This window comes from Salvelinus namaycush, unplaced genomic scaffold, assembly GCF_016432855.1.
Source record: "Salvelinus namaycush isolate Seneca unplaced genomic scaffold, SaNama_1.0 Scaffold485, whole genome shotgun sequence".
In the NCBI taxonomy this organism is placed as follows: domain Eukaryota; kingdom Metazoa; phylum Chordata; class Actinopteri; order Salmoniformes; family Salmonidae; genus Salvelinus; species Salvelinus namaycush.
In genome coordinates, this window is record NW_024061181.1 from 72,205 (window position 1) to 99,017 (window position 26,813).

The 26,813-nt window shown below is 48.3% G+C and overlaps 1 protein-coding gene across 1 annotated transcript; it reads right to left on the reverse strand.

Moving 5' to 3' along the window:
* Nucleotides 1–1,329: 1,329 nt before the first annotated feature.
* Nucleotides 1,330–26,787, reverse strand: LOC120041599 (RNA exonuclease 5-like). The gene is made up of 18 exons (XM_038986467.1): nucleotides 26,703–26,787; nucleotides 25,895–26,239; nucleotides 25,463–25,589; nucleotides 24,774–24,891; nucleotides 24,092–24,199; nucleotides 23,860–23,948; nucleotides 23,373–23,488; nucleotides 22,979–23,117; nucleotides 22,402–22,496; nucleotides 21,763–21,865; nucleotides 21,535–21,635; nucleotides 17,580–17,697; nucleotides 13,771–13,884; nucleotides 10,403–10,540; nucleotides 6,288–6,383; nucleotides 4,533–5,094; nucleotides 3,978–4,263; nucleotides 1,330–1,684 (listed from the first exon to the last, which is right to left on the reverse strand). The coding sequence occupies exons 2-18, from the start codon at nucleotides 26,131–26,133 to the stop codon at nucleotides 1,594–1,596; spliced, it is 2,640 nt and encodes an 879-aa protein (XP_038842395.1). The 5' UTR covers nucleotides 26,134–26,239; nucleotides 26,703–26,787; the 3' UTR covers nucleotides 1,330–1,593.
* Between the last annotated feature and the right edge of the window lie 26 nt (nucleotides 26,788–26,813).

Here is a 26,813-nt window from a genome sequence, read left to right on the forward strand (position 1 = left end):
TTCTTACGAAGCCACTCCTTCGTTGCCCGGGCGGTGTGTTTGGGATCATTGTCATGCTGAAAGACCCAGCCACGTTTCATCTTCAATGCCCTTGCTGACGGAAGGAGGTTTTCACTCAAAATCTCACGATACATGGCCCCATTCATTCTTTCCTTTACACGGATCAGTCGTCCTGGTCCCTTTGCAGAAAAACAGCCCCAAAGCATGATGTTTCCACCCCCATGCTTCACAGTAGGTATGGTGTTCTTTGGATGCAACTCAGCATTCTTTGTCCTCCAAACACGACGAGTTGAGTTTTTACCAAAAAGTTATATTTTGGTTTCATCTGACCATATGACATTCTCCCAATCTTCTTCTGGATCATCCAAATGCTCTCTAGCAAACTTCAGACGGGCCTGGACATGTACTGGCTTAAGCAGGGGGACACGTCTGGCACTGCAGAATTTGAGTCCCTGGCGGCGTAGTGTGTTACTGATGGTAGGCTTTGTTACTTTGGTCCCAGCTCTCTGCAGGTCATTCACTAGGTCCCCCCGTGTGGTTCTGGGATTTTTGCTCACCGTTCTTGTGATCATTTTGACCCCACGGGGTGAGATCTTGCGTGGAGCCCCAGATCGAGGGAGATTATCAGTGGTCTTGTATGTCTTCCATTTCCTAATAATTGCTCCCACAGTTGATTTCTTCAAACCAAGCTGCTTACCTATTGCAGATTCAGTCTTCCCAGCCTGGTGCAGGTCTACAATTTTGTTTCTGGTGTCCTTTGACAGCTCTTTGGTCTTGGCCATAGTGGAGTTTGGAGTGTGACTGTTTGAGGTTGTGGACAGGTGTCTTTTATACTGATAACAAGTTCAAACAGGTGCCATTAATACAGGTAACGAGTGAAGGACAGAGGAGCCTCTTAAAGAAGAAGTTACAGGTCTGTGAGAGCCAGAAATCTTGCTTGTTTGTAGGTGACCAAATACTTATTTTCCACCATAATTTGCAAATAAATTCATAAAAAATCCTACAATGTGATTTTCTGGATTTTTTTCTTCTCATTTTGTCTGTCATAGTTGAAGTGTACCTATGATGAAAATTACAGGCCTCTCTCATCTTTTTAAGTGGGAGAACTTGCACAATTGGTGGCTGACTAAATACTTTTTTGCCCCACTGTACATAGGGAATAGGGTGCACATAGTGCACACTACATAGGGAATAGGGTGTCCATAGTGCACACTACATAGGGAATAGGGTGTCATTTCAGACACATCCTGTGTTTTACCTTCAATTCGTTGCCTGGGTACAAAACCCTGTCCAGCCTGTACTGAATGAAACATATCGAACACTCGTAAGTAGACTCATCTCTTTATTTAAAAATAACTTAATACTCTCGTAGCCTATAGCTGTCTTTGTTAGTCAAGTTGCAGCACTCCTGGGCTACAGCACACAAAGATGGTAAAACATGGTATCGCAGGCGAAGTGTTGCCAAAATCTGTTAACTTTCCCAAAATGTCCTGTTTGGAAGATTCACGAAATCAGGAGGGAATAAGCAAGAAATCCAGAATCCTCCAACCAGGATTTCTGGGAATCTTGGGAAGGTACTGGATTTTTGCAACCCTATGCAGGTAGCATCAGGTTGTGGGCATGGTCACGGAGTGCTGCTGACCCCTGTTTGACCTCCAGGAAACACAGACCATCGCCATGGGAACTGAAAAAGCAAACCGACAGCATATTAGAATCCACCCCTCTCTATATAGAAAACAACAGCCCCCTGAGTTCCTCTCTCTATAGGAAACAACAGCCCCCTGAGTTCCCTCTCTCTATAGGAAACAACAGCCCCCTGAGTTCCCTCTCTCTATAGGAAACAACAGCCCCCTGAGTTCCCTCTCTCTATAGGAAACAACAGCCCCCTGAGTTCCCTCTCTCTATAGGAAACAACAGCCCCCTGAGTTCCCTCTCTCTATAGGAAACAGCAGCCCCCTGAGTTCCCTCTCTCTATAGAAAACAACAGCCCCCTGAGTTCCCTCTCTCTATAGGAAACAACAGCCCCCTGAGTTCCCTCTCTCTATAGGAAACAACAGCCCCCCGAGTTCCCTCTCTCTATAGGAAACAACAGCCCCCCGAGTTCCCTCTCTCTATAGGAAACAACAGCCCCCCGAGTTCCCTCTCTCTATAGGAAACAACAGCCCCCTGAGTTCCCTCTCTCTATTGGAAACAACAGCCCCCTGAGTTCCTCTCTCTATAGGAAACAACAGCCCCCTGAGTTCCCTCTCTCTATAGGAAACAACAGCCCCCTGAGTTCCTCTCTATATAGGAAACAACAGCCCCCTGAGTTCCCTCTCTCTATAGAAAACAACAGCCCCCTGAGTTCCCTCTCTCTATAGAAAACAACAGCCCCCTGAGTTCCCTCTCTCTATAGAAAACAACAGCCCCCTGAGTTCCCTCTCTCTATAGAAAACAACAGCCCCCTGAGTTCCCTCTCTCTATAGAAAACAACAGCCCCCTGAGTTCCCTCTCTCTATAGAAAACAACAGCCCCCTGAGTTCCCTCTCTCTATAGAAAACAACAGCCCCCTGAGTTCCCTCTCTCTATAGGAAACAACAGCCCCCTGAGTTCCCTCTCTCTATAGGAAACAACAGCCCCCTGAGTTCCCTCTCTCTATAGGAAACAACAGCCCCCTGAGTTCCCTCTCTCTATAGGAAACAACAGCCCCTGAGTTCCCTATCTCTATAGGAAACAACAGCCCCTGAGTTCCCTCTCTCTATAGGAAACAACAGCCCCCTGAGTTCCCTCTCTCTATAGGAAACAACAGCCCCCCGAGTTCCCTCTCTCTATAGGAAACAACAGCCCCCCCGAGTTCCCTCTCTCTATAGGAAACAACAGCCCCCTGAGTTCCCTCTCTCTATAGGAAACAACAGCCCCCTGAGTTCCCTCTCTCTATAGGAAACAGCAGCCCCCTGAGTTCCCTCTCTCTATAGGAAACAGCAGCCCCCTGAGTTCCCTCTCTCTATAGGAAACAACAGCCCCCTGAGTTCCCTCTCTCTATAGGAAACAACAGCCCCCTGAGTTCCCTCTCTCTATAGGAAACAACAGCCCCCTGAGTTCCCTCTCTCTATAGGAAACAACAGCCCCCTGAGTTCCCTCTCTCTATAGGAAACAACAGCCCCCTGAGTTCCCTCTCTCTATAGGAAACAACAGCCCCCTGAGTTCCCTCTCTCTATAGGAAACAACAGCCCCCTGAGTTCCCTCTCTCTATAGGAAACAACAGCCCCCTGAGTTCCCTCTCTCTATAGGAAACAACAGCCCCCTGAGTTCCCTCTCTCTATAGGAAACAACAGCCCCCTGAGTTCCCTCTCTCTATAGGAAACAACAGCCCCCTGAGTTCCCTCTCTCTATAGGAAACAACAGCCCCCTGAGTTCCCTCTCTCTATAGGAAACAACAGCCCCCTGAGTTCCCTCTCTCTATAGGAAACAACAGCCCCCTGAGTTCCCTCTCTCTATAGGAAACAACAGCCCCCTGAGTTCCCTCTCTCTATAGGAAACAACAGCCCCCTGAGTTCCCTCTCTCTATAGGAAACAACAGCCCCCTGAGTTCCCTCTCTATATAGGAAACAGCCCATCCTGTGAAAACCCCTTTCCTCACCAGGGGTTGTCTTCACTAGGAACCCATTGGAAGCAAAGGTACAAAACAGGGAGGGACTACCATAACTAAACATCGTCCAAAAGGAGACACTCGTTTTTTGGTTTTGCACAACGTTTTGCTACGCTGTACACTAATGGATACACCTCTGGTGTCCTAATATGACTTTGGCCCGATCTCAAATCAACCCCTAAGCCCAGATCTGAGATGAGTTGACAGGTGTAAGAAATCTGGTAATAGCTCCACATTGACCTCTGATAGGCTAGGTGATATCAACATATTGCTCATTCCAATTAAATCCTTGCAGATATCTACAAGTGCATAGGTGATGATTTGGGATTGGGCCAGTGTCTTTTCTCACCTGTGACCAGGCAGCAGTACGATGCTGAGGGTGTTGTCAGGTAGGGATCTGAACAGCTTCCCCACGCGCCGGTCCAACTTCCTCATCACACACGCCACTTCCTGTTCCTCTCTTCCAGTTTCCTGTGACGACTCGTCCAGTGTCTCTCTGTCGGACCCAGTCGTCATCATAGTAACCCAGGAGCACAGGTGGGGCGGAGTCAGGGCTCTGCAAGTGCTCACCTTCCTGTCCCAGAGTTCCACAGGTGAGCTGAGGACCGCGTCCACAGTGTCAGGACTATCAAACTCTGGAAAAATGTACACATTTTAATATGATGATTAACAAACAAATTGCATTTTAAAATCATACTTTATATTTCAAACAGCTAAAATTAGACCCAGGTCATTGATGCTGGGCGGCAGGTAGCCTAGCAGTTAGAGTATTGGGCCAGTGACCTAAAAGGTTGCTGGTTCGAATCCCTGAGCCAACAAGGGTAAGTTGCTCCGGATAAGAGCGTCTGCTAAATGACTAAAATGGGTGACTAAAAGTGTTGGTACATGTGAAGCTTTGACTCACTTAAGAAAGCATGTCTCCTACGTTTCTGTTTTCCAGAGTGCTTTGCAGGTAGAATTACGCCCTGAACCGTTCCGTACTGTCCGAAGGCCTCACGGAGGTCCTCTTCACAGAGTCCGGCAGTCTTAGCATGTAGCCTCGCTACAACATTGGCTTCGGCTGCTATCTCGGCTAGCATAGTTTTCGCTTTGAGCAGGGTTCCATTGACTTCAGCTGAGAGCTCTGCTAGCTTAGCAAATTTTGCTTTAGCATGTAGCCCAGGTTCATTCGCTTCAGCTAGCTTAGCTTTAGCATTTAGAAAAGTTCCATTGACTTTCTCTAAGAGCCCTGAATGGTTCGCCTTAGCTGGGAGTGCTGCTATGTTAGCATTTAGCCCAGAGCCATTGACTTCAGCTGCTGCGTTAGCATTTAGCCCAGTCCCATTGACTTTGGCTGCAAACTGTGCTGTTTTAGCATTAGCCTTTAGCCCTGCGGCGTAGATGACGTTAGCATTTAGCGGGTCATCCTGCAGGGAACTCAAAAAGACGTCCAGATCCAGCGTGGACTCCTTTACAGGTCTCTGGACCTGACAGGTAGGAGAGAGATATAACACACATTAGATTTACATTCAGAAAGAGCATGAGCAACAAGACAGAAGGGTTAATTACTGGAATCAAAGGTCAGAGGGAGAAATTAGAACGAGAATATGAAAAAAAGAGAGAGAGAGTGAGGAGACAGACAAAGTGTGAAAGAGACACAGGCAGGGCAGAAAGCGATAGAGATTGAGAGACAGAAAGCGAAAAAAGAGAGGCAGAAAGCGATAGAGATTGAGAGAGACAGAAAGCGAAAAAAGAGAGGCAGAAAGCGATAGAGATTGAGAGAGACAGAAAGCGATAGAGATTGAGAGAGACAGAAAGCGATAGAGATTGAGAGAGACAGAAAGCGATAGAGATTGAGAGAGACAGAAAGCGATAGAGATTGAGAGAGACAGAAAGCGATAGAGATTGAGAGAGACAGAAAGCGATAGAGATTGAGAGAGACAGAAAGCGATAGAGATTGAGAGAGACAGAAAGCGATAGAGATTGAGAGAGACAGAAAGCGATAGAGATTGAGAGAGACAGAAAGCGATAGAGATTGAGAGAGACAGAAAGCGATAGAGATTGAGAGAGACAGAAAGCGAAAAAAGAGAGGCAGAAAGCGATAGAGATTGAGAGACAGAAAGCGATAGAGATTGAGAGAGACAGAAAGCGATAGAGATTGAGAGAGACAGAAAGCGATAGAGATTGAGAGAGACAGAAAGCGAAAAAAGAGAGGCAGAAAGCGATAGAGATTGAGAGAGACAGAAAGCGAAAAAAGAGAGGCAGAAAGCGATAGAGATTGAGAGAGACAGAAAGCGATAGAGATTGAGAGAGACAGAAAGCGATAGAGATTGAGAGAGACAGAAAGCGATAGAGATTGAGAGAGACAGAAAGCGATAGAGATTGAGAGAGACAGAAAGCGAAAAAAGAGAGGCAGAAAGCGATAGAGATTGAGAGACAGAAAGCGAAAAAAGAGAGGCAGAAAGCGATAGAGATTGAGAGACAGAAAGCGATAGAGATTGAGAGACAGAAAGTGAAAAAAAGAGAGGCAGAAAGCGATAGAGATTGAGAGAGACAGAAGGTGAAAAAAGAGGCAGAAAAACCAGACAGATACATGGAGAGGGGGTTAGGAGAGAGAAACGTAGACAGAGTAAGAGAGGTAGATAAACAGAAAACAAGAGACAGAGGGACAGATCCAGACCTTGACGATGTGTCCGCTGTGTAGCAGTGTTCCGTTGAGCATCTCTACAGCCAGCACAGCTCCCTCCAGCAGCTCAAACTCTACCTCTGCATGCACCTGCCGAGTCATCACAGGGTCAAAGGTCAAACTCACATTTATGAAGCACATATACTCATAGGAAAGTAATCTTGATCACCGGTCACCAACTCTGGTTCTCATCAAGACTTTGATTAGTGGAATCAGGTGTTCGTGCTGGTCCGCTGAGGCGGATGCTAAGCTACTGTTTCACTAGCACAGACTGGAATATGTTCCAGGATTCATCCAATAACATTGAGAAGTTTAGCACATCAGTCACTGGCTTCATTAATAAAGTGCATCGATGACGACGTCGTCTCCACAATGACCGTACGTACGTACATACCCCAACCAGAAGCCATGGATTATAGGCAACATCCGCATTGAGCTGAAGGCTAGAGCTGCCGCTTTCAAGGAGCGGGACATTAATCCGGAGGCTTATAAGAAATGCCGCTACGACATCCGACGAGCCATCAAACAGGCAAAGCATCAATACAAGACTAAGATCGAATCCTATCGAATCCTCTGATGCTCGAGGGATGTGACAGGGTTTGCAAACTATCACAGATTACAAAGCCAAACCCAGCCACGAGCTGCCCAGCAACACAAGCTTACCAGACAAGCTAAAATGCTTTTATGCTCACTTTGAACCAAGCATGAGAGCACCAGCTGTTCCGGACAACTGTGTGATCACGCTCTCCGTAGCCAATGTGAGTAAGACGTTGAAATAGGTTAACATTCGCAAGGCCAGACGGAATACCTGGACACATACTCGGCGCATGCACTGACCATCTGGCAGGTGTCTTCACTGACACTTTCAACCTAACCTGGTCTGTAATACCAACTTGTTTCAAGCAGACCACCATTGTCCCCGTGCCCAAAAAACGGGGTCCACACACACCCACACAGTTGTGGCACGGCAGCGCCTCTTCCCCCTCAGGAGGCTGAGAAGATTTGGCCTCAGATCCTCAGGTCTACAGCTGCACCATTGAGAGCATCATGATTTGGCCTCAGATCCTCGGGTCTACAGCTGCACCATTGAGAGCATCATGATTTGGCCTCAGATCCTCAGGTCTACAGCTGCACCATTGAGAGCATCATGATTTGGCCTCAGATCCTCAGGTCTACAGCTGCACCATTGAGAGCATCATGATTTGGCCTCATATCCTCAGGTCTACAGCTGCACCATTGAGAGCATCATGATTTGGCCTCAGATCCTCAGGTCTACAGCTGCACCATTGAGAGCATCATATATTGACCCTCTGGGAAGAATAAACTTGGTTTGAACTTTCAGATTGTCCAATGAGTTTTATACTCTGAAAATTAGAACCAAAAATTAGAACCAAAACAGCACACACTCACTCACACACTACATATACCCAGACACTCACTCACACCCCAGTACACACTACATATACCCTCACACTCACACCCCAGCACACACTACATATACCCACACACTCACACCCCAGTACACACTACATACGCCCAGACACACACACACACCACAGCACACACTACATACGCCCAGACACACACTCACACCCCAGTACACACTACATACGCCCAGACACACACTCACACACGTGTACACACTACATACGCCCAGACACACACTACATACGCCCAGACACACACTACATACGCCCAGACACACACTCACACCCCAGTACACACTACATACGCCCAGACACACACTACATACGCCCAGACACACACTCACACCCCAGTACACACTACATACGCCCAGACACACACTCACTCACACTCACACCCCAGCACACAATACATATACCCAGACACACACTCACTCACACCCCAGCACACACTACATATACCCACACACTCACACCCCAGTACACACTACATACGCCCAGACACACACTACATACGCCCAGACACACACTCACACACGTGTACACACTACATACGCCCACACACTCACACCCCAGTACACACTACATACGCCCAGACACACACTACATACGCCCAGACACACACACACACACACACACCACAGCACACACTACATACGCCCAGACACACACTCACACCCCAGTACACACTACATACGCCCAGACACACACTCACACACGTGTACACACTACATACGCCCAGACACACACTACATACGCTCAGACACACACTACATACGCCCAGACACACACTCACACCCCAGTACACACTACATACGCCCAGACACACACTACATACGCCCAGACACACACTCACACCCCAGTACACACTACATACGCCCAGACACACACTCACTCACACCCCAGTACACACTACATACGCCCAGACACACACTACATACGCCCAGACACACACTACATACGCCCAGACACACACTCACTCACACTCACACCCACTACATACGCCCAGACACACACTCACTCACACTCACACCCCAGCACGCACTACATATACCCACACACTCACACCCCAGTACACACTACATATACCCACACACTCACACCCCAGTACACACTACATACGCCCAGACACACACACACACCACAGCACACACTACATACGCCCAGACACACACTCACACCCCAGTACACACTACATACGCCCAGACACACACTCACTCACACCCCAGTACACACTACATATACCCACACACTCACACCACAGCACACACTACATACGCCCAGACACACACTCACACCCCAGTACACACTACATACGCCCAGACACACACTCACACCCCAGTACACACTACATACGCCCAGACACACACTCACACCCCAGTACACACTACATACGCCCAGACACACACTCACACCCCAGTACACACTACATACGCCCAGACACACACTACATACGCCCAGACACACACTACATACGCCCAGACACACACTACATACGCCCAGACACACACACACACACCCCAGTACACACTACATACATCCAGACACACACTACATACGTCCAGACACACACTACATACGCCCAGACACACACTCACACACGTGTACACACTACATACGCCCAGACACACACACCCCAGCACACACTACATACGCCCAGACACACACACCCCAGCACACACTACATACGCCCAGACACACACGTGTACACTCTACATACGCCAGACACACACTACATACGCCCAGACACACACTACATACGCCCAGACACACTCTCACACCCCAGTACACACTACATACACCCAGACACACACTACATACATCCAGACACACACTACATACGCCCAGACACACACACACACACACACCCCAGCACACGCTAAATACACACACTCACACACCCAGCACACACTACATACGCCCAGACACACACTCACACCCCAGTACACTACATACACACACTCACACCCCAGCACACACTACATACTAGAGGTCGACCGATTATGATTTTTCAACGCCAATAGCGATACCGATTATTGGAGGACCAAAAAAGCCGATACCGATTAATCGGCCGATCTTATTTAATTTTTCAATATTTTTTTATATATATTTGTAATAATGACAATTACAACAATACTGAATGAACACTTATTTTAACTTAATATAATACATCAATAAAATCCATTTAGCCTCAAATAAATAATGAAACATGTTCAATTTGGTTTAAATAATGCAAAAACAAAGTGTTGGAGAAGAAAGTAAAAGTGCAATATGTGCCTTGTAAGACAGCTAACGTTTATCCTAGATCAGCTCTACTGTGGTAATGAATGGACAAGGGGGACCTGATCCTAGATCAGCTCTACTGTGGTAATGAATGGACAAGGGGGACCAGATCCTAGATCAGCACTACTGTGGTAATGAATGGACAAGGGGGACCTGATCCTAGATCAGTACTACTGTGGTAATGAATGGACAAGGGGGACCTGATCCTAGATCACCACTACTGTGGTAATGAATGGACAAGGGGGACCTGATCCTAGATCAGCTCTACTGTGGTAATGAATGGACAAGAGGGACCTGATCCTAGATCAGCACTACTGTGGTAATGAATGGACAAGGAGGACCTGATCCTAGATCAGCACCACTGTGAGACCGCTTTATGGCTTCTTATTTTAGGTCACGTACCCTCTGAGTAGCGTTCAACAGCCTGACGGCTCGTACGTTTCCACAGCTGCTGAACAGCCTCCTCACGTCCCTCTCTGTGTAGTCGCTAGGCAACGGCCCTGCAAACACCACACACATCTCTCTCAGACGCTGAGACATCTGGAACACACGACACGACACGCACATACAAAGTTCCTTTAGACAGATATGACATCAACATGTATACAGTTAGCGCCCCCTATTGGAATATAAAGACATTACATCCAACAGGACTAGTTCAGTATACAGTTAGCGCCCCCTATTGGAATATAAAGACATTACATCCAACAGGACTGGTTCAGTATACAGTTAGCGCCCCCTATTGGAATATAAAGTCATTACATCCAACAATTCAGTATACAGTTAGCACCCTCTATTGGAATATAAAGTCATTACATCCAACAGGACTAGTTCAGTATACAGTTAGCGCCCCCTATTGGAATATAAAGTCATTACATCCAACAGGACTAGTTCAGTATATAGTTAGCGCCCCCTATTGGAATATAAAGTCATTACATCCAACAGGACTAGTTCAGTATATAGTTAGCGCCCCCTATTGGAATACAAAGTCATAACATCCAACAGGACTAGTTCAGTATACAGTTAGCGCCCCCTATTGGAATATAAAGTCATTACATCCAACAGGACTAGTTCAGTATACAGTTAGCGCCCCCTATTGAAATATAAAGTCATTACATCCAACAAGACTAGTTCAGTATACAGTTAGCGTCCCCTATTGGAATATAAAGTCATTACATCCAAAAGGACCAGTTCAGTATACAGTTAGCGCCCCCTATTGGAATATAAAGTCATTACATCCAACAGGACTAGTTCAGTATACAGTTAGCACCCGCTATTGGAATATAAAGTCATTACATCCAACAGGACTAGTTCAGTATACAGTTAGCGCCCCCTATTGGAATATAAAGTCATTACATCCAACAGGACTAGTTCAGTATACAGTTAGCGCCCCCTATTGGAATATAAAGTCATTACATCCATCAGGACTAGTTCAGTATACAGTTAGCGCCCCCTATTGGAATATAAAGTCAATACATCCAACAGGACTAGTTCAGTATACAGTTAGCGTCCCCTATTGGAATATAAAGTCATTACATCCAACAGGACTAGTTCAGTATACAGTTAGTGCCCCCTATTGGGACATAAAGTCATTACATCCAACAGGACTAGTTCAGTATACAGTTAGCGTCCCCTATTGGAATATAAAGTCATTACATCCAACAGGACTAGTTCAGTATACAGTTAGCGCCCCCTATTGGAATATAATGTCATTACAAGTCCTTATATGATAGCCAGAGAGGTAGACAGATTCATACCGTGTGGTAGTGATTGATATGATAGAGGTAGACAGATTCATACCGTGTGGTAGTGATTAGAGGTCGACCGATTATGATTTTTCAACGCCGATTCCGATTATTGGAGGACAAAAAAAGCCGATACCGATTAATCGGCCGATTTATTTAATAATAAAAAATATTTTTTTATATATATTTGTAATAATGACAATTACAACAATACTGAATGAACACTTATTTTAACTTAATATAATACATCAAAATCAATTTAGTCTCAAATAAATAATGAAACATGTTCAATTTGGTTTAAATAATGCAAAAACAAAGTGTTGGAGAAGAAAGTAAAAGTGCAATATGTGCCATGTAAAAAAGCTAACGTTTAAGTTCCTTGTTCAGAACATGAGAACATATGAAAGCTGGTGGTTCCTTTTAACATGAGTCTTCAATGTTCCCAGGTAAGAAGTTTTAGGTTGTAGTTATTATAGGACTATTTCTCTCTATACGATTTGTATTTCAGATACCTTTGACTATTGGATGTTCTTATAGGTACTTTAGTATAGCCAGCCTAATCTCGGGAGTTGATAGGCTTGAAGTCATAAACAGCGCAATGCTTGAAGCATTGCGAAGAGCTGCTGGCAAACGCAGGAAAGTGCTGTTTGAATGAATGCTTACGAGCCTGCTGCTGCCTACCATCGCTCAGTCAGACTGCTCTATCAAATCATAGACTTAATTATAATATAATAACACACAGAAATACGAGCCTTAGGTCATTAATATGGTCGAATACGGAAACTATCATTTCGAAAAACAAAACGTTTTCTTTCATTTAAATACGGAACCGTTCCGTATTTTATAGAACGGGTGGCATCCATAAGTCTAAATATTCCTGTTACATTGCACAACCTTCAATGTTATGTCATAATTATGTAAAATTCTGGCAAATTAGTTTGCAACGAGCCAGGCGGCCCAAACTGTTGCATATACCCTGACTCTGCGTGCAATGAACGCAAGAGAAGTGACACAATTTCACCTGGTTAATATTGCCTGCTAACCTGGATTTCTTTTAACTAAATATGCAGGTTTAAAAATATATACTTCTGTGTATTGATTTTAAGAAAGGCATTGATGTTTATGGTAAGGTACATTCGTGCAACGATTGTGTTTTTTTCACAAATGCGCTTTTGTGAAATCCTCCCCCGTTTTGCGAAGTTGGCTGTCTTTGTTAGGAATAAATGGTCTTCACACAGTTCGCAACGAGCCAGGCGGCCCAAACTGCTGCATATACCCTGACTCTGTTGCACAGAACGCAAGAGAAGTGACACAATTTCCCTCGTTAAAATAAATTCATGTTAGCAGGCAATATTAACTAAATATGCAGGTTTAAAAATATATACTTGTGTATTGATTTTAAGAAAGGCATTGATGTTTATGGTTAGGTACACATTGGTGCAACGACAGTGCTTTTTTCGCGAATGCGCTTGTTAAATAACCGTTTGGCGAAGTAGGCTGTGATTCAATGATAAATTAACAGGCACAACATTGATTATATGCAACGCAGGACAAGCTAGATAAACTAGTAATATCATCAACCATGTGTAGTTAACTAGTGATTATGTGAAGATTGATTGTTTTTTATAAGATAAGTTTAATGCTAGCTAGCACCTTACCTTGGCTCCTTGCTGCACTCGCATAACAGGTAGTCAGCCTGCCACGCAGTCTCCTCGTGGAGTGCAATGTAATTGGCCATGATCGGAGTCCAAAAATGCAGATTACCGATTGTTATGAATACTTGAATTCGGCCCTAATTAATCGGCCATTCCGATTAATCGGCCGACCTCTAGTAGTGATATGATACGACAGACAGAGAGGTAGACAGATTCATACCGTGTGGTAGTGATAGACAGAGAGGTAGACAGATTCATACCGTGTAGTAGTGATAGATATGGTAGACAGAGAGGTAGATAGACAGGTAGACAGATTCATACCATGTGGTAGTGATAGATATGATAGACAGAGAGGTAGACAGATTCATACCGTGTGGTAGTGCTGGTCAGTAGAGATCATAGCCTTCAGATGGTCAGAGAAGGAAGACAACTGGACAACGCTGAACGAGTGAGACTCTAGTCCTCTTTTAAAGGAAGACAGGACCTGGAGGAGAGGGTTGGAGGTTAGGAGGGATTAGGAGGTAGGGTGGAGGATGGAGGATTTGGAGGATAGGGTGGAGGATTAGGAGGTAGGGTGGAGGGTTAGAGGTTAGGAGGTAGGAGAGGGTTGAGGTTTGAAGGGTTAGGAGGGATTATGAGGTAGGGTGGAGGTTAGGAGGGATTAGGAGGTAGGGTGGAGGATTAGGAGGTAGGGTGGAGGATTAGGAGGTAGGGTGGAGGTTAGGAGGGATTAGGAGGTAGGGTGGAGGATTAGGAGGTGGGTTGGAGGTTAGGAGGGATTAGGAGGTAGGGTGGAGGATTAGGAGGTAGGGTGGAGGTTAGGAGGGTTTAGGAGGTAGGGTGGAGGGTTAGAGGTAGGGTGGAGGTTAAGAGGGTTTAGGAGGTAGGGTGGAGGGTTAGGAGGTAGGAAGGTAGGAGGTAGGGTGGAGGGGTAGGAGGGGTAGGAAGGTTGGAGGTAGGGTGGAGGGGTAGGAGGTAGGTTGGAGGTTAGGAGGTAGGTTGGAGGTTAGGAGGTAGGGTGGAGGGGTAGGAGGGGTAGGAAGGTTGGAGGTAGGTTGGAGGTTAGGAGGTAGGTTGGAGGATTAGGAGGTAGGTTGGAGGATTAGAGGTAGGTTGGAGGTTAAGAGGGTTTAGGAGGTAGGGTGGAGGGTTAGGAGGTAGGAGGGGTAGGAAGGTAGGAGGTAGGGTGGAGGGGTAGGAGGTAGGGTGGAGGGTTAGAGGTAGGTGGAGGGGTAGGAAGGTTGGAGGTAGGTTGGAGGTTAGGAGGTAGGGTGGAGGATTAGGAGGTAGGGTGGAGGATTAGAGGTAGGTTGGCGGTTAGGAGGTAGGGTGGAGGGTTAGAGGTTAGGAGGGATTAGGAGGTAGGGTGGAGGGATTAGGAGGTAGGGTGGAGGGTTAGAGGTTAGGAGGGATTAGGAGGTAGGGTGGAGGGATTAGGAGGTAGGGTGGAGGGTTAGAGGTAGGGTGGAGGATTAGGAGGTAGGGTGGAGGATTAGGAGGTAGGGTGGAGGGTTAGAGGTTAGGAGGTAGGAGAGGGTTGAGGTTTGAAGGGTTAGGAGGGATTATGAGGTAGGGTGGAGGATTAGGAGGTAGGGTGGAGGGTTAGAGGTTAGGAGGCAGGAGAGGGTTGAGGTTTGAAGGGTTAGGAGGGATTATGAGGTAGGGTGGAGGATTAGGAGGTAGGGTGGAGGTTAGAAGGTAGGGTGGAGGTTAGGAGGGATTAGGAGGTAGGGTGGAGGATTAGGAGGTAGGGTGGAGGTTAAGAGGGATTAGGAGGTAGGGTGGAGGATTAGGAGGTGGGTTGGAGGTTAGGAGGGATTAGGAGGTAGGGTGGAGGATTAGGAGGTAGGGTGGAGGTTAGGAGGGTTTAGGAGGTAGGGTGGAGGGTTAGAGGTAGGGTGGAGGTTAAGAGGGTTTAGGAGGTAGGGTGGAGGGTTAGGAGGTAGGAAGGTAGGAGGTAGGGTGGAGGGGTAGGAGGTAGGTTGGAGGTTAGGAGGTAGGGTGGAGGGGTAGGAGGGGTAGGAAGGTTGGAGGTAGGGTGGAGGGGTAGGAGGTAGGTTGGAGGTTAGGAGGTAGGTTGGAGGTTAGGAGGGTTTAGGAGGTAGGGTGGAGGGGTAGGAGGGGTAGGAAGGTTGGAGGTAGGTTGGAGGTTAGGAGGTAGGTTGGAGGATTAGGAGGTAGGTTGGAGGATTAGAGGTAGGTTGGAGGTTAAGAGGGTTTAGGAGGTAGGGTGGAGGGTTAGGAGGTAGGAGGGGGAGGAAGGCAGGAGGTAGGGTGGAGGGGTAGGAGGTAGGTTGGAGGTTAGGAGGTAGGGTGGAGGTTAGGGTGGAGGTTAGGAGGTAGGGTGGAGGGGTAGGAGGGGTAGGAGGTAGGTTGGAGGTTAGGAGGTAGGTTGGAGGTTAGGAGGGTTTAGGAGGTAGGGTGGAGGGGTAGGAGGGGTAGGAAGGTTGGAGGTAGGTTGGAGGTTAGGAGGTAGGTTGGAGGATTAGGAGGTAGGTTGGAGGATTAGAGGTAGGTTGGAGGTTAAGAGGGTTTAGGAGGTAGGGTGGAGGGTTAGGAGGTAGGAGGGGTAGGAAGGCAGGAGGTAGGGTGGAGGGGTAGGAGGTAGGTTGGAGGTTAGGAGGTAGGGTGGAGGTTAGGAGGTAGGGTGGAGGTTAGGAGGTAGGGTGGAGGGGTAGGAGGGGTAGGAAGGTTGGAGGTAGGTTGGAGGTTAGGAGGTAGGGTGGAGGATTAGGAGGTAGGGTGGAGGATTAGAGGTAGGTTGGCGGTTAGGAGGTAGGGTGGAGGGTTAGAGGTAGGGTGGAGGGTTAGAGGTTAGGAGGGATTAGGAGGTAGGGTAGAGGGATTAGGAGGTAGGGTGGAGGGTTAGAGGTAGGGTGGAGGATTAGGAGGTAGGGTGGAGGGATTAGGAGGTAGGGTGGAGGGATTAGGAGGTAGGGTGGAGGGTTAGAGGTAGGGTGGAGGATTAGGAGGTAGGGTGGAGGATTAGGAGGTAGGGTGGAGGATTAGGAGGTAGGGTGGAGGATTCGGAGGTAGGGTAGAGGGATTAGGAGGTAGGGTGGAGGGTTAGAGGTAGGGTGGAGGTTAAGAGGGTTTAGGAGGTAGGGTGGAGGTTAAGAGGGTTTAGGAGGTAGGTTGGAGGTTAGGAAGTAGGGTTAGGAGGGGTTGGAAGGTTGGAGGTAGGAGGGTTAGGAGGTAGGGTTGAGGTTAGGAGGGGTTGGAGGTAGGAGGGTTAGGAGGTAGGGTGGAGGTTAGGAGGGAGGGTTAGGAGGTAGGGTGGAGGTTAGGAGGGAGGGTTAGGAGGTAGGAGGGTTAGGAGGTAGGGTGGAGGTTAGGTGGGGTTGGAGGTAGGAGGGTTAAGAGGTAGGGGGAGGTTAGGAGGGAGGGTTAGGAGGTAGGGTGGAGGTTAGGAGGGGTTGGAGGTAGGAGGGTTAGGAGGTAGGGTGGAGGTTAGGAGGGGTTGGAGGTAGGAGGGTTAGGAGGTAGGGTGGAGGTTAGGAGGGAGGGTTAGGAGGTAGGAGGGTTAGGAGGTAGGGTGGAGGTTAGGTGGGGTTGGAGGTAGGAGGGTTAGGAGGTAGGGGGAGGTTAGGAGGGAGCGTTAGGAGGTAGGGTGGAGCTTAGGAGGGAGGGTTAGGAGGGGTTGGAAGGTTGGAGATAGGAGGGTTAGGAGGGAGGGTGGAGGTTAAGAGGGGTTGGAGGTAGGAGGGTTAGGGGGTAGGGGGGAGGTTAGGAGGGAGGGTTAGGAGGTAGGGTGGAGGTTAGGAGGTAGGGTGGAGGTAGGAGGGAGGGTTAGGAGGTAGGGTGGAGGTTAGGAGGTAGGGTGGAGGTTAGGAGGGAGGGTTAGGAGGTAGGGTGGAGGTTAGGAGGGAGGGTTAGGAGGTAGGAGGTAGGGTGGAGGTTAGGAGGGGTTGGGGGTAGGGTGGAGGTTAGGAGGGGTTGGAGGTAGGAGGGTTAGGAGGTAGGGTGGAGCTTAGGAGGGAGGGTTAGGAGGTAGGGTGGAGGTTCGGAGGGTTAGGAGGTAGGGTGGAGGTAGGAGGGTTAGGAGGTAGGGTGGAGGGGTTGGAGGTAGGGTGGAGGGTACTTTTTCATACCCCAGTGGGAATTGAACCCACAACCCTGGCATTGACAGCGCCATGCTCTACCAACTGAGCCCCACGGGACCCCCTGACCCCGTCTCACCTCTCTGTCTGAGCTGTGCCACTGCTGATTGGATAGATCCAGGGTGTTGTCAGCACGCTTCCCTATAAACACGGCTGATTGCCCAGAACTCTTCAGGGCCTCGGCAAACCTGAGAGAGCTATAGTAGTGTTGGTTACCACAAGAGGAAAAGGAGAGCCAGGAGCTCCAATGCATTTAATAACCATTTCCACAGACGAGCCGTCTTCATCACCCTTTTCCAGGTGTTCTGCTCCCCTAGCCAGCACCTCTCCTAAACAGGTGTTCTACTCCCCTAGCCAGCACCTCTCCTAAACAGGTGTTCTACTCCGCTAGCCAGCACCTCTCCTAAACAGGTGTTCTACTCCCCTAGCCAGCACCTCTCCTAAACAGGTGTTCTACTCCCCTAGCCAGCACCCCTCCTAAACAGGTGTTCTACTCCCCTAGCCAGCACCTCTCCTAAACAGGTGTTCTACTCCCCTAGCCAGCACCTCTCCTTAACAGGTGTTCTACTCTGCTAGCCAGCACCTCTCCTAAACAGGTGTTTTACTCCTTTAGCCAGCACCTCTCCTAAACAGGTGTTCTACTCTGCTAGCCAGCACCTCTCCTAAACAGGTGTTCTACTCTGCTAGCCAGCACCTCTCCAAAACAGGTGTTCTACTCTGCTAGCCAGCACCTCTCCAAAACAGGTGTTCTACTCTGCTAGCCAGCACCTCACCTAAACAGGTGTTCTACTCCCCTAGCCAGCACCTCTCCTAAACAGGTGTTCTACTCCCCTAGCCAGCACCTCTCCTAAACAGGTGTTCTACTCTGCTAGCCAGCACCTCTCCTAAACAGGTGTTCTACTCCGCTAGCCAGCACCTCTCCTAAACAGGTGTTCTACTCCCCTAGCCAGCACCTCTCCTAAACAGGTGTTCTACTCCCCTAGCCAGCACCTCTCCTAAACAGGTGTTCTACTCCCCTAGCCAGCACCTCTCCTAAACAGGTGTTCTACTCTGCTAGCCAGCACCTCTCCTAAACAGGTGTTCTACTCCCCTAGCCAGCACCTCTCCTAAACAGGTGTTCTACTCCCCTAGCCAGCACCTCTCCTAAACAGGTGTTCTAATCTGCTAGCCAGCACCCTCCTAAACAGGTGTTCTACTCTGCTAGCCAGCACCTCTCCTAAACAGGTGTTCTACTCTGCTAGCCAGCACCTCTCCTAAACAGGTGTTCTACTCTGCTAGCCAGCACCTCCCCTAAACAGGTGTTCTACTCTGCTAGCCAGCATTTCTCCTAAACAGGTGTTCTACTCTGCTAGCCAGCACCTCTCCTAAACAGGTGTTCTACTCTGCTAGCCAGCACCTCTCCTAAACAGGTGTTCTACTCCCCTAGCCAGCACCTCTCCTAAACAGGTGTTCTACTCTGCTAGCCAGCACCTCTCCTAAACAGGTGTTCTACTCTGCTAGCCAGCACCTCTCCTAAACAGGTGTTCTACTCTGCTAGCCAGAACCTCTCCTAAACAGGTGTTCTACTCTGCTAGCCAGCACCTCTCCTAAACAGGTGTTCTACTCCGCTAGCCAGCACCTCTCCTAAACAGGTGTTCTACTCCGCTAGCCAGCACCTCTCCTAAACAGGTGTTCTACTCCCCTAGCCAGCACCTCTCCTAAACAGGTGTTGTACTCCCCTAGCCAGCACCTCTCCTAAACAGGTGTTGTACTCCGTTAGCCAGCACCTCTCCTAAACAGGTGTTCTACTCCGTTAGCCAGCACCTCTCCTAAACAGGTGTTCTACTCCGCTAGCCAGCACCTCTCCTAAACAGGTGTTCTACTCCGCTAGCCAGCACCTCTCCTAAACAGGTGTTCTACTCCCCTAGCCAGCACCTCTCCTAAACAGGTGTTCTACTCTGCTAGCCAGCACCTCTCCTAAACAGGTGTTCTACTCTGCTAGCCAGCACCTCTCCTAAACAGGTGTTCTACTCTGCTAGCCAGCACCTCTCCTAAACAGGTGTTCTACTCTGCTAGCCAGCACCTCTCCTAAACAGGTGTTCTACTCTGCTAGCCAGCACCTCTCCTAAACAGGTGTTCTACTCTGCTAGCCAGCACCTCTCCTAAACAGGTGTTCTACTCTGCTAGCCAGCACCTCTCCTAAACAGGTGTTCTACTCTGCTAGCCAGCACCTCTCCTAAACAGGTGTTCTACTCTGCTAGCCAGCACCTCTCCTAAACAGGTGTTCTACTCTGCTAGCCAGCACCTCTCCTAAACAGGTGTTCTACTCTGCTAGCCAGCACCTCTCCTAAACAGGTGTTCTACTCCGCTAGCCAGCACCTCTCCTAAACAGGTGTTCTACTCCGCTAGCCAGCACCTCTCCTAAACAGGTGTTCTACTCCGCTAGCCAGCACCTCTCCTAAACAGGTGTTCTACTCCGCTAGCCAGCACCTCTCCTAAACAGGTGTTCTACTCCCCTAGCCAGTACCTCTCCTAAACAGGTGTTCTACTCCCCTAGCCAGCACCTCTCCTAAACAGGTGTTCTACTCCCCTAGCCAGCACCTCTCCTAAACATGTGTTCTACTCCCCTAGCCAGCACCTCTCCTAAACAGGTGTTCTACTCTGCTAGCCAGCACCTCTCCTAAACAGGTGTTCTACTCTGCTAGTCAGCACCTCTCCTAAACAGGTGTTCTACTCCGCTAGCCAGCACCTCTCCTAAACAGGTGTTCTACTCTGCTAGCCAGCACCTCTCCTAAACAGGTGTTCTACTCTGCTAGCCAGCACCTCTCCTAAACAGGTGTTCTACTCTGCTAGCCAGCACCTCTCCTAAACAGGTGTTCTACTCTGCTAGCCAGTACCTCTCCTAAACAGGTGTTCTACTCTGCTAGCCAGTACCTCTCCTAAACAGGTGTTCTACTCTGCTAGCCAGTACCTCTCCTAAACAGGTGTTCTACTCTGCTAGCCAGCACCTCTCCTAAACAGGTGTTCTACTCTGCTAGCCAGCACCTCTCCTAAACAGGTGTTCTACTCCGCTAGCCAGCACCTCTCCTAAACAGGTGTTCTACTCTGCTAGCCAGCACCTCTCCTAAACAGGTGTTCTACTCTGCTAGCCAGCACCTCTCCTAAACAGGTGTTCTACTCTGCTAGCCAGCACCTCTCCTAAACAGGTGTTCTACTCTGCTAGCCAGTACCTCTCCTAAACAGGTGTTCTACTCTGCTAGCCAGTACCTCTCCTAAACAGGTGTTCTACTCTGCTAGCCAGCACCTCTCCTAAACAGGTGTTCTACTCTGCTAGCCAGCACCTCTCCTAAACAGGTGTTCTACTCTGCTAGCCAGCACCTCTCCTAAACAGGTGTTCTACTCTGCTAGCCAGCACCTCTCCTAAACAGGTGTTCTACTCCCCTAGCCAGCACCTCTCCTAAACAGGTGTTCTACTCCCCTAGCCAGCACCTCTCCTAAACAGGTGTTCTACTCTGCTAGCCAGCACCTCTCCTAAACAGGTGTTCTACTCCCCTAGCCAGCACCTCTCCTAAACAGGTGTTCTACTCCCCTAGCCAGTACCTCTCCTAAACAGGTTCTACTCCGCTAGCCAGCACCTCTCCTAAACAGGTGTTCTACTCCCCTAGCCAGCACCTCTCCTAAACAGGTGTTCTACTCCCCTAGCCAGCACCTCTCCTAAACAGGTGTTCTACTCCCCTAGCCAGCACCTCTCCTAAACAGGTGTTCTACTCCCCTAGCCAGCACCTCTCCTAAACAGGTGTTCTACTCTGCTAGCCAGTACCTCTCCTAAACAGGTGTTCTACTCCCCTAGCCAGCACCTCTCCTAAACAGGTGTTCTACTCCCCTAGCCAGCACCTCTCCTAAACAGGTGTTCTACTCCCCTAGCCAGCACCTCTCCTAAACAGGTGTTCTACTCTGCTAGCCAGTACCTCTCCTAAACAGGTGTTTCTTTCGCCTCCAGGCTAATACAAGAGGAACCACATATGGAAAAGAGGGGAAGGGTTTGTTGGTCGTACCTGTTGTTGTTGTGTTTGTGTGTAGATGTTGCTCTGTTGACAGGAGGCTGGTACATGGTAGGACTCCCACCCCACAGCTCTTCACAATACAGCTCCACTACCTGATACAGAACACACAGTCTGGTTACACAGCCTGGGAGTCTGTGTGTGTACCTGTCGTGGTCCAGTGTGTGTGTGTGTGTGTGTCGTGTACCTGTCATTGTTATAGTGTGTGTGTGTGTCGTGTACCTGTCGTGGTCCAGTGTGTATGAAGTACTGGGCCAGTTCCAGGGCAGCCTGGGCGTCCTCTGTGGGGTCATGACCCTTCCTCTCCTCCGTCTGGATCTGCTTCCTGTGGGTCACAAACAGAAGAGTTGGAAGAGCTGTACCTAGGGGATTCTGGAGCAAGAACACACTGGAATACTTTGAATAATTTATTTGGGTAAGTACATATTACTCAAACAGTTCATAGGTGAAGGGTGAAGTTGCCCCTAGACACTGATCTTGGGTCAGTTTAACATTGTCCCCCACTAATGGTTAATGTTAATGTTAGGATTGGGGGAGGGGGAAGCTGATCCTAGACACTGATCTTGGGTCAGTTAAACATTGTCCCCCACTAATGGTTAAGGTTAGTATTGGGGGAGGGGGAAGCTGATCCTAGATCTGTACCATGGGGGAAACTTCACCCCAGAGCAGAAACACACACAAACATGCTGCAGTTCCTACCTATTATGGAGCACAGCGATGTGTTGTCAGTGTGTGTGTTGTCAGTGTGTGTTGTCAGTGTGTGTGTTGTCAGTGTGTGTGTTGTCAGTGTGTGTGTTGTCAGTGTGTGTGTTGTCTGTTGTCAGTGTGTGTTGTCAGTGTGTGTTGTGAAAATGAACTCACTTGAGCACGGTCTCAGCCAGCACCTTGAGTTTAAACCTCTGTCCAAACTCTCTCCTGTACAGCAGGGAGGTGTCAATCACATGGGGGTGGATCAGCTGGGAGGAGACAACACAACAGGTCACAGGTCAGGGCTTAGAGGTCAGGGGTCAGCTGAGACGAGACAACAGGTCACAGATCAGGGGTTTTGAGGTCAGGGGTCAGGTGAGACGGGACCACAGATCAGGGGTTTTGAGGTCAGGGGTCAGCTGAGACGAGACCGGGTCGAATCTATTAGCGCTCACAGTAGCAAAACGCTTTTCAATGGATTTTTTTTTTGTTGACAAATTCAGGTAGGTCCCTCCTCGTTTTGGCCCGTTTAGTTCCTAGTGAATATGACCTGTGTGTGTATTCCAGATAGAAATGAATAGATCTGACATGATTCCTATTCTACCTGACAGTCATATCTGTTCTACGACATACATTTCTATCTGAACGTTCTGTAATGTTATATTCTCCTGAACAGGCCTCGGGCATTGCTGCTAGCTGCCATTGCAACCACTATCGTCATGGCTTCATTGGTAAACCACCAGCGACTCACGTTCAGGGCACTGAGGTCGTTCTCAAGGGAGTGGCCAACCAGGACCGCGTCCCGGGGCAACACTTTCTTGAGCTTTGATTGGACTTCTCTTAGGGTGGTGGTGATTGGCTGCAGTATTGCACGGGTGATACCAGAGAACCTATCAGGGGAGAGGAGAGGTTACGTACAGATATTGAGAAGCAAACATGCACACACACACACGTAAACACATACACACACGTAAACACACACACACACGTAAACACAGAGACACATGTAAACACAGACACACACGTAAACACACAAACACACACACACACACACACACACACACACACACACACACACACACACACACACACACACACACACACACACACACACACACACACACACACACACACACTCCTCTTACTGTGTTAGGTAGTTTAGGATGCGGTTGGGAGGTTTGACCAGCTCATCCAGAACACAGCTCCCTCTGCTGTCTACTAGAGAGATACGTGTCAGCTCGTTACCCCGTTCTGTCAGACACTACACACACACACACACACACACACACAGACACAGACACAGACACCACACACACACACACACAGACACACACACAGACACACACACACACACACACACACACACACACACACACACACACACACACACACACACACACACACGTTAGACACCGAGCAATAACTAGAGAACAAAATGAAGGTTTCATCTACTGTTAATAAAATCTATGAATGATATGACATGAATATGGGATGTCACAAATGGCACCCTATTCTCTATATAGTGCACTACTTTGAACCAGAGCCCTATGGCACCCTATTCCCTATATGGTGCACTACTTTGAACCAGAGGCCTATGACTGACTACTGTCAGTCATACAGTCATGTCCTCACCATCTCACAGTCCAGCCCATAGAGAGGACTACTGTCAGTCACACAGTCATCACTGTCTGTACACACAAAGCCTTCACTGTCAGGCATACCTGGAAAACACACCACAGAGAGACATGAGAGAGAGACCTGTGTGAGTGTCCAGTGTATGTGAGTGTCCAGTGTGTGTGTGTGTCCAGTGTGTGTGTGTGTGTATCCAGTGTGTGTGTGTGTGTGTGTGTCCAGTGTGTCTCACCGCGGACAGGGAAGTGTTTCTTGATCATCTCCTCCTGTGTGAGGAGGTATCCAGTCAGCCCTCTGGTCTCCAGACCAAACTTCCTGATCACTGGGTGCCACTGCAGACCTACACACACACACACACACACACACACACACACACACACACACACACACACACACACACACACACACACACACACACACACACACACACACACAAAACACACACACACACACAGGTACAAAACACACACAGGTACAAAACACACTCCGGAAATCAACATCCTAACAATTAGACCAAGAGGAAATTCCTCCTTCGACCGAGGGTGGCTGATTTTTAAGTCGCAGGCAGGGCTACCCATAACATACCTTCCTCAGGCAGGGCTACCCATACATACCTTCCTCAGGCAGGGCTACCCATAACATACCTTCCTCAGGCAGGGCTACCCATAACATACCTTCCTCAGGCAGGGCTACCCATAACATACCTTCCTCAGGCAGGGCTACCCATAACATACCTTCCTCAGGCAGGGCTACCCATAACATACCTTCCTCAGGCAGGGCTACCCATAACATACCTTCCTCAGGCAGGGCTACCCATAACATACCTTCCTCAGGCAGGGCTACCCATAACATACCTCCCTCTGGCTGAGCTACCCATAACATACCTTCCTCAGGCAGGGCTACCCATAACATACCTCCCTCTGGCTGAGCGCTCTCCTGGTCTCCTAGCGCATCAGCGGGACTATTGTTGACAACTTCACTGCTGAATATTCCAGAAATCACGTTGCCAGGCGATGGAGTATAACTGTGTCTCTGAGGTCAGAGGGTAAAAAAATTAAAATATGTCACGGTGGAATCTTATGCAATATGACTGACATAGGCCGTGTCCCAGATGTCACCCTGTTCCCTATAGAGTGCCCTACTTTACAACCCATACGGTTCTGGGTGCCATAGGGTCAAGTCAAAAGTAGTGCACTATGTAGGGAATAGGGTGCCATAGGGTCAGGTCAAAAGTAGTGCACTATAAAAGGGAATAGGGTGCCATAGGGTCAAGTCAAAAGTAGTGCACTATGTAGGGAATAGGGTGCCATAGGGTCAGGTCAAAAGTAGTGCACTATAAAAGGGAATAGGGTGCCATAGGGTCAAGTCAAAAGTAGTGCACTATGTAGGGAATAGGGTGCCATAGGGTCAGGTCAAAAGTAGTGCACTATGTAGGGAATAGGGTGCCATAGGGTCAGGTCAAAAGTAGTGCACTATAAAAGGGAATAGGGTGCCATAGGGTCAAGTCAAAAGTAGTGCACTATGTAGGGAATAGGGTGCCATAGGGTCAGGTCAAAAGTAGTGCACTATAAGGGAATAGGGTGGCATTTGGTTCTTGACTTACAGAGGTGTACTTGGTGCGGAGGTGTTTGAAGTGCAGGTAGTGTCTGTAGAAGTGGGCCTGGCTCAGTCCTTCTAGAAGGATCACGCTCACCCCTGACACCTTCTTCTGGTGGTGGAGGCGACACCAACTGAAACAGGTACGAGACAATTACATGTTGTCATCGCTCATCAATCCACATGCATATCTATCATGTTATTGTTGTGGCAGAATGTTTGCTTCAGTTCCTGTCGTGATGTGACATCCATCTCTATGCAGTAGTGTTATTGCCTCGAGAGTCTAGACTCTGATCAGAATGTTTGCTTCAGTTCCTGTCGTGATGTGACATCCATCTCTATGCAGTAGTGTTATTGCCTCGAGAGTCTAGACTCTGATCTAAGATAAGTTGAGGTGTTTGTTGTTATTGTTGTTGTTGTAGCTATCTAGCTAACATACCTGGGTTGTTTCAGCCCACCGGTGTTCCCCAGAGCAGCAAACTGAAGCAGTTCCGTCAGATCTTTCAACGTGACCGGTTCCTGGAGACGGTCAAACCGCAGAGAGAGCAGTGGGGGTCGGGAACCGGAACGGTGCTCAGACTCTGGAACTCCGTTAAGTTCTGTCTCTTTCACTCGTTTACTGCTCTCTGGTGTTGGATAAGGTTCCCTCTTTCTCTTGAGACAGACTTGTCGCTCCATGCTTACGGGGAGAGTCCCAGGTTGGATGAAGGAAGGTTGTAGCTCCGAGAACAAGTCCTCATGAACGTCAGCAGCTGTTTTGGTTGGCTAGTTGTTGTGACTCAAACTGGACATGGATCGGAGTGAAGAAAGTAAATTATATCATCCTAGCTTTAACTCTTTTTTCCGAAAATATTAAGTTATTTCAGAATAGGACAGTTAGTTGAGCTGGCTAATTTATTAATCCCTGATTTTATGGAACAGACCCTGTATCGCCCAATGGAGTTTTCAGAAGATACATCTAGCTAGCGATCATATCCTAGCAACAGTCCCAACTGTGACAAAATTACATTACATTTTATTTCATCATTGATTTAATAAGTCTTCCTTATGTCGTTGACTTGTCTGTTTTTTACTGGTGATCAAACTCTACACTACTGCATCTCTACTCGGTCGACGAGAAGTGATCGTGATTTGTTAATTTACAAAACCACAACAATCATACATACGCAAACAATAAGTAAATACAGTAGCATGTCCGAAGTCTACTAACAAGTTACAGTGTGACTAGTACAAATAAAGATCAATACCTCGTAGTGGGTCAATCTGTTTTGTGAAGTTCTCCTGCTTCGCCTCACACGTTTCACGGTTTCCATGCTGCTGATCGATCATCGCTTCCTGCTCGATTGTTTTTTCCTTTC

Bases quoted from the DNA above. Each gene is read 5' to 3' on its own strand.
- LOC120041599 (XM_038986467.1), bottom strand. From the start codon at position 26,133: ATGGAGCGACAAGTCTGTCTCAAGAGAAAGAGGGAACCTTATCCAACA. The intron at 10,541-13,770 runs GTATGAATCTGT...CGTGTGTTCCAG, and splicing joins CTGACCAGCACTACCACACG to ATGTCTCAGCGTCTGAGAGA. The intron at 1,685-3,977 runs GTGAGAAAAGAC...TTGCTTTTTCAG, and splicing joins GTACTGCTGCCTGGTCACAG to TTCCCATGGCGATGGTCTGT.